The sequence below is a fragment of the Dicentrarchus labrax genome, unplaced genomic scaffold (assembly GCF_905237075.1).
Source record: "Dicentrarchus labrax unplaced genomic scaffold, dlabrax2021, whole genome shotgun sequence".
Taxonomy (NCBI): domain Eukaryota; kingdom Metazoa; phylum Chordata; class Actinopteri; family Moronidae; genus Dicentrarchus; species Dicentrarchus labrax.
The window spans coordinates 10,307,369-10,315,881 of NW_026136714.1; the positions used below are offsets into that span (position 1 = coordinate 10,307,369).

General features: G+C 38.2%; 1 protein-coding gene across 1 annotated transcript; it reads right to left on the reverse strand.

Annotated features, from left to right (window-relative positions):
• Positions 1-462: 462 nt before the first annotated feature.
• ndc80 (NDC80 kinetochore complex component) lies at positions 463-7,963 on the reverse strand. Its single transcript, XM_051421622.1, has 17 exons — positions 7,849-7,963; positions 7,205-7,300; positions 6,652-6,735; positions 6,189-6,315; positions 5,519-5,691; positions 5,293-5,395; positions 5,117-5,206; positions 4,912-5,005; positions 4,628-4,728; positions 4,292-4,436; positions 3,552-3,757; positions 3,132-3,281; positions 2,791-2,880; positions 2,367-2,459; positions 1,792-1,922; positions 1,482-1,584; positions 463-1,004 (listed from the first exon to the last, which is right to left on the reverse strand). The coding sequence occupies exons 1-17, from the start codon at positions 7,854-7,856 to the stop codon at positions 876-878; spliced, it is 1,923 nt and encodes a 640-aa protein (XP_051277582.1). The 5' UTR covers positions 7,857-7,963; the 3' UTR covers positions 463-875.
• Positions 7,964-8,513: the final 550 nt, after the last annotated feature.

The following is an 8,513-nucleotide window of genomic DNA, read 5'->3' on the forward strand; positions in this document are numbered from 1 at the left end:
AATCTTCAGTCATAGAAGTATTATGTTGGATTAAATTTGGACTGATGGCGATGCTGCAATGTTGTATTGACTTCAGCCAGAGTTAGTTAGTACTTAAAGATCAAGTTGTTGCAAAGCTTCTGTTAATGCTTGAATACTTTAATGAACCAGGAAGCTATTGAAGAAACGTATTATGCAATATTAACAAACAGTTCCCAGAAGAATTAAACAGAAACAACAGAAAAGTCATACTTATGTTGTCACCCAACAAGCAACCAGAGCAGTTTTAGCAGCCAGTGGTGTGTGCTGCCCTCTAGTGGCTTCAATACAACACAAACGTCTGGTGAGGCAGAATGAGCAGCGAGGATATTGACTGTTCCTCAAAAATTGATTAAAGTGTTTATGTGAAATATGTTTTTATTGCTCTTTTCCTCTCGTGTGTTGTTGACACATGTTAAACCATTTTAAAGCGAAACTGGATGGTTTTATTTTGCACGTGAATGTTTATTGATAGAAAAGAAAAATAGAAAAGTCTTGACAGAACGACACAAAACACAAAAACATGAAAATCTGGAGTCTGTTATACATGCAAGCTACAAGCACATGCCATCAAATCTTCCATCTTGATGCAACTACTTTGTATTTATAATGTTTCTGAAGGCAAAAACACACTGCTGTTATAATTAGAATAATTTATACAAGGAAAACTGAGTGACCAAAAATGCTCTTTTCTTTTTTTGTTAATCTAAGGTTATAAGTCATATGATACGTTTCCAAAAAAAATGTTAAGAACAAAGGTATGAAAATCATTAGGTGATTAATTTCTTTATTTGCAAGATGGTACTAAATTAAAAACACAAATGACGGGAACATCCTGGAGATCCTTCCTCCTTGCTTTATGAACTGTTCGCCTTGGATATGAAGCTCTTCAAAGTGTCCCGCAGCGTTTCTACAACGGCCTCATCCTCTTCCACAGCCTTGGAGCAGACACGCTGCACTCTGCTGTGCAGATCCTCCAGGCACTTCTGTTGTACATGAAGCACAGGAGTTAATAGGTTATTTACACACTCATAGATCAGAATCAGAAATACATATACAATTACAACATGAGTAATGCCGCCATCAGGCCAGACATGCTTAGGAACAGCAAGAACAATATGTTAAATATGTTTAGACTAAGACAGTTATTATAGTGTACAATTAAATCTTTTCTGCATATAAAGCCTAAAGGTATTGAGTCAATGATGGCTACAGTGACATCTGAAACCCAGTGAAATACTTCTTTTATGAGTCCTGTGCTTGTGATGTTTGCCCTGGTCTATTTAATTTGGTACATTAGTTTATTTGCATGCTGGAACAAGTTTCTACTTTGTGTTTAGAGAACTCAGTAGAGGCTCACACCCTGTACATTTAAGTAAATGTATTTCTTCTTTGAAGTACGCCTGAGATGTAGATTCTTCCTTACACTACGAGGGGCAGATTCAGAGCTGTAAGAAAGTTACCTCTGTAATTGACAAGTGGTTGGTCGCTGTGGTAAACACAGACGCAAGGTTGTTGGCGACTGTTCGTCTCTCCTCGTTGGTCTCCTGCAGCACCAGATGGTACCTGAGGAAGAGACCATTGAGAGTCATCACTTACACTGACAGAAACAGAGACGTTGAGGTTGTGAAAGCTTATACATGGAGCCACATTTGAAGCAGTAAATGAAGCAGAACTATCGAGCTGCAACAGTATTTCCAGGGCCATTTAATAATAATTTCTTTAAATATAATCCTGATAAATATTGTTAATAAATATACAATAGTCACTCACTGTTGCTGCGCTGCCTTCAGTTGTTGCACCGCCTCGTCGTAACCATAATTAACCTTCTTCTCGAGAAGCTTACGATGGTTCTCCACTGACTCCATCTCTTCTGCCCAGTCCCCTTCCTCTCGAGCCAGCTCCTATACAGAGACAAACACAGAGCAAACTGTTGTTGGTACATGTATGATACAACTGTGCATTCGCTGCATGTCATGGTAAAATATTTACTTCCTACAATCCTGTTTTTTTTTTACTTAGACGACAGAAATTTAGATTAGTACTAAACTGACCCTGCCAAAACACATGCCATATTAGAGGAAAATTGGCTTTATTAATCCCCAATGGGAATATTCTTTTTTTACTCTGGCACCTCTCCAGCCACCAGTCCACACTACATACAATGGTCTGTGCTGGACTTGAACTGCCTACCTTCCTGTTCCCAAGCTGGGGCCCTACAGATTGAGCTACTTTCACTACTATCTTGTCTCAATCTGGTTAATTCTGCTCCATGTGTGCCAGCTGGTGTATGTAGTAATCTGGCATTTTATACAAACATCAAGCAGACTGAACTGTATGGACTATACCTGCATGTCGCAATCCAACCGTTCATCCAGCTTGCGAATCTGCTCTTTCAGCTGCTTTATGTCATTGGACTTGTCCATGATGTTGGAATTCACCTTAAAAGACAGACAGAGGGACACACACACACAACCACACACACAACCACACACACAACCACACACACAACCACACACACACACACACACACACACACACACACACACACACACACACACACACACACACACACACACACACACACACACAACCATTATATATGCCGCATCACAACTAATGATATTGATGAGTATTTATGATCTCAAACTATGACAGATTTAAGTCAAATTTAACTTTTTAAATAAAAAATGACAAGCGTGATGCACTTTGGTAATATTGTGCATTAGTGTAGGGGAAAACCTAATAATGCAAAAATAATAATTTTGTTACCTGTTCACAAGACTCCTCCAGGCTGAGTTTCATGTTGGCTAATCGACTGTTCTCCTCCTCCACATCACTGACCAGCTTTCTCAGGAGCATCTACAACAAACAGCATAGATCAGAGCAAGTACACTGAATACCAAAATCTATTACACACAATAAAAACAAAATCTAATGTCCTACAAAATGTTAAATCTATATAAAAAGATGCATTTCCAAATCTATAAGTAACTACATATGGAGATAACCTAAGCACTGGCATAGTAAGCTAGTCTTGTTTATACTGAACTTATATGAAAGTCTGCTCTTACACAAACGGTTGTGTGAACATGATTATTAGCTGGAAATACCTGTATCTGTGTTCTATTCTGAACCATGCTGCCGGATCCACATTCGAACGGCCTGATCTCAAAATCGTGACCACAGGCGTTCTCTGCAGACAGGGGTATCAGCTTCAGTTTACGAGCCAGTTTATGGTACTCTGTTAGCTTCAGCTCCGCCTAGGATTGAGTAAAATACAGGACGGGAAAGGACACAAGTCAAATCAACAGTCAAAATGTGTGACACTGGATTAAGAACATCTGCTTGCAGTAATGTATACTGACTACAACTGGGTAGCAAAAAAAACACTGACACTATTAAATATTAGTTTAATCCCAGCTATTAAGAAAATTATATCATGCCATGATTCATAAGTCACATACATAATGATAATCAAATGGTACTGTTGCTGCTCCTCTTTGCATACATACTAGATGTACATACAGTACCTTCTCTTTCACTTTGGCCAGAGCAATCTCCTCATTCCACTTGTGCTGTTCAGCATCTTCAAGAGACTTGCTGAGACTGGAGATGGTCTGCTGGAGTTCCCTCTTCTCTCTGTTGATCCTCTCTACATCAGCTGGAGTAAACTTCTGATTCTTCAGACGGAGTTGCAGCTCATCTCGCTCATGTTTTAGAGACTCCAGATGACTGACTGCAGAAAGATGGACAGGGAAAAACACCATGAATATGAAACAAGATCCAATCCGAGGTTCTGATTCGTAAAGAGACATTCAAAACTATTGTAGAAGATCCAATAAGCCCATTTGTAACCAAATAGCCGCTGCCATGTACCACTTTGAAGCTGAATACAGTTTAGAGCTTTGTTGCTTAGCAGCTTTTTACTTGCATTGACTGACAGTAAGAAACTGAATATTTTCACTAACAGTTTTACAAACACTGTAACTTATGGTCTCTGGTGGCTTATTAATTAAAACAGGAATGTTAAATGTTTTAAAATAGAATCTCAGCCTCAGTCAAGACACGAGTCTTGTTAACCCATAATAACAAGAATCCTCATGAGTGTATGTATGTGAAAATGTGTAATTCCAGTTACTTTGTGCAGTAGCACAAGCGTCTACATGGAGACTGACTCCTCAGATTCACACATCAGACTCCCACAGGATCCAGTGAATCCTGCCAAGGAACTGGCTGACTGACATGGTTACATGGTCATTGCCCTATTTACCAGTGTTCTCCAGCTCATCAGTCAATTCTGAAGCTTTGTTCTCGAGGTTGGCTTGAAAGGTATCCAGGCTGCTGCGATAACTCTGGAGTTTCTTCAGGTCTGTCTGCAGCTTTCCCTTCTCCATCCTCTTGGTCGTTAGACGGTCCTGTCATGGAGTAGGAGACAGAGAATGATCAGTCATCAGTTCCTTTTGTGCAGTAATTTATTTGTTTGACGGTGTCAAGTTTTCACACTTTCCACTTAAACTTAGTGCAGTGCAATTGCCCTCACTGTATATAATAAAATCATAGTCTAATCTGTAATTATAGGGGTGTGTCAATGTAAAAGTCTTCTGACCATCTGGCTCTCCTTCTCCAGTCGTTCAACCTCATCAGTGAGCATTCTGTACTTCTCCTCCATCGCAGTCAGCAGGGCTTCATCGACGTTGTAGAGCTTCTCTGTGAGGAAAACACACACATACACACCCTTTTTTATTGATTTTTCAATATAAAAAGTTTTATGATTTTTAACCTCAAAATCAAAACCTGAATTGAAACAACTAAAATAACATTGTGCTCAAATACACAAAAAACAATGAATTTTTAAAAAAGTAATACATTTCATAGAGACGCTGTGCTTACTTAGTTTAGTGAGGAATAGTTCATCCTCATCCTCAAATGTGTCGTCGCCCTGCATGAACTTGGAGTATGTCTCAGCTGTGTAGTCCAGGAAGAGCTGCACAGGAACAAAGTGAAAGAGAAAATAAGAAAAGAAGAAAAAAAAACCCCCACAAAAGTAACTGTATAATGTTCAAATCTTTTGAGGATGTTGACTCTGGTCAAGTACCTTGTTATATTCCGCCCCTTCCTCGATATTGTCACTGTCCTCACCGAAGTCACTGAACAGCAGCTCCTGTTTACTCAAACTCCAGTTGATCTGTGACACAGAATAAGCACAACACTGCTTTTAACTAATTTCATGATTACAATAATTCCTATTAAAAAGTGTTGTTTGCTTCCCACCTTAACGTTATCAATTAGCCACATGAGAGCACCGAGGGCCTGTGGCCAGGTATGGGGAGCTCCAACAGAATACATTGAACACTTGGAGAGAACAAATGGATACCTTAAACCAGAATAAGGGAGAGAAATAAAGACAGAAATTGTCATCATTGTTTCCTTAACTACAGAAGAACCAACATGAAGGCTCAAACACCATACTTATTAATACTAAAAGATTGCCTTTTACCTCAGGGCTTTTAGGATAGCTGGAACCTCCTCCTCAACTTTTAAGTTAGGCATCTCAAAGGTTGGGTCTAGCTGGCGGTAGATGAACTCAAACATCTTCACAAACTCTTTGGTAGAGGGAGACTGAAGGGTCTTGGACGACAAAGTGCCTGGATAACCCTGCTCAGTCAAGAACTAGAAAAATGAGAGTCATCAGTCAGACCAACATCTATTTTACTTTTTGGTTAAGTTACAACAAAATTCCAAACAGTAGATAACAGTAGAAATAATGATATTTAATCAGTACAAATGTAAAAATACAAATAAATAAATAAAACACAAACATCAGCTAATTTTGATATTATTCTGCTTATATAGTATAGTGGTGAGACTTTAAATGTAGAACCAAATGTGCTGGAGCTTTGTGACGAAGCACAACGGGATAAAATATATAACTGTCATATGTGAATTTGTGGTAAATGTGCCCATCACACAAACACAAAAAAAGGGGTGTTGCAGTAGTGTGAATCAGTTAAATGAAATGAGATGTATATTGTAGTCAGCCACAGTGATATATGATCATATCCCACAGTGGGTTTAATGTATTGAACATAAATAGCGTAGCTGTGTGAAAACAGATTTTTGTGATTATATAACTTATACCAGCTGAGAAAATAAATATTTATTTTCACCTCATGCAGCTGTCTGATACATTGTTGCACAAAGGATTTATCATGAAGAGGTCTGGTGTCTTTGATCTTCTCACTTCCTCCAAACCCTGACATGGTGCTGTTGCGAGGCATGCTGGCTCCACTGGTCCTGCAGTCAAAATATTAACATACCACAAGATCAAATATCAGTTTAGATTGGTATTGAAATTGAAAAAAAGTGTATGGGTTACAATTATATTACGCAGAATCACCTACCCCACCTGTAAGTACAAGTTTCCTTCTACATTGTGTAAGGTAAAGACCATATATTTTCATGACACACTTTATTTTATCTTACTACTTCTGTAATTGTGCTGGTTGAATATGTGTTTAAATGAATGTATATACACTGTATGTTACCAATCTTACAGCAGTTTTTACACTTTCACTATGTGAAGAACATTATGTTGCACTTTTGTCACTTTCTGAAATATTATTCACATACCGGCCACCAAAGAAGCTGGTTCGTCTCTCAGAGGTCACGGACTGCGGTTTGGGTATGTTCAACTTTCCAAATGAAGGTTGTTTACTGCAAAGAAACAAAACTGTGAACAAATGGATGTGTTCCACTTGCCAACTCACAATCTCCCAGTACAAATCCATTCATCATCTTTCTTCACCAATAATGTTTCCACATACAAAAAAGGCAAAAAAGAATAAGTCTATTTAAATAATGCCCTAGTGTTTGTGTCCCAGTTTGTCATTACACATAGAGGAAATCGCATTAAATTATACCAACCATTTTACAGTCTACAGTATAGTCAACACTAAACTAGCTCTGTGTAGTATCCTGGACACAACCCCTTATTAGAAGCAGTCAGAGAGTAAAGTGTATAACTGTTGCATGGGTGTGGTTAACAACATTAGGTTAGGATATGCCAAACACATATGAGCCTAAGAGTGGACACACACATGCACGGTTGTAGGAAAACAGTATATTAGCTGACTACGCACAATGTCTGAATGTATTCAACTTCTTTAAATTACTTGAAACCAACCTCTGGGGCGTTGTATACACCATGCTCATCCTGTTGCTGTCTTGCACTCGCATTGGCAGCTCCGATGGTCTGCCTGTTACCCGGCTCATCCTTCCACTGGACAAAAGTTATTACGAAAAAAAAAAAACCAGATTGCTTTTGATTTAATAGCGTTATTGTAGTGTTTATGTGTGCATATGAGTGCGATAATGTTGGCTACACTTTGAAATTAAAAGTTTAATTCGACATGGCCACAGCTAACAAGCGTTAACGTAAAGTCTGTCAGTGTATGTTATGCATTAGCTTAGCTCAGTTAGCTGACTGACTAACGTTAGTTAACGTTAACTGGCCTAACTAGACACAACTCAACAAAACCTCCTCAGTCGTATTCTAGCTAAATAAATTTAAAAAATAATTGTTAGAAGTTACAGTCGACGTTTATCGATTATTACGGTTGGTAACATCGTTTAAATTAACAATAGCTTGCGTATGCTAACTGTGGCTAACGTTAAATCACAATAAGACCGACTGGCGATGTCTTAGCGAAGTTACCGAAACTATTAACGTTACATTTAATCACAAATGTAGTTTGTGGATTATCTAATTGTTATAAATTATCCAATATAACTTTAACTGCCTTTCTAGTGAGTTTTTTTTAGACGTACCGCTCCATTTCTTCGTAAGTTAGGTGGAAAAGCCCAATGTTTACAAAATAAATCCGACAACCCGAACGGACGAAGTTGAAGATCCCGCCAAAAGTACCGGACGGCGGTGACGTCATTAGAGTACGGCGAGCAAAGGAGTCCAGGAAGGCTTCGCTTACGGTCTCTACGAGCAATATGACTTTAACGTCTCGCAAACTCAACAAGAAACAATCAGTGGAAAAGCAGATTACACTTTTGTTTAGCGTGTAAAATCTCTCATCTAGTGTTTGTGATTTTTATACGGATCGGAACAGCTAAGGAGGAAAAAATAGGTTAATTACTTCACCCACAATTAGAATATTTAAACTGCTGAAAAGACATCTGGCAACACAAAACAATCCTGAATGTTTATGAAACATCCAGTGAAACAAGAGAGTAACATTTGCAGTTACTGATTTGTCTGATTCGCTGCCACAATTTGCTCACAACAAACAAAACATAGACAAAATATTTTTATAGTATAAATATAAATATATAGTATACTATTGAAACAATCAAAACCACACATTACCATACTGTTTTTGTTTGTTTTGAAATATATGTACAGAAAATAGTAATTAAAAAGGAGACACAACAAAAACCACACACCTATCTATATTGATGGATCTGCTGTTGAGGGTCAAGTC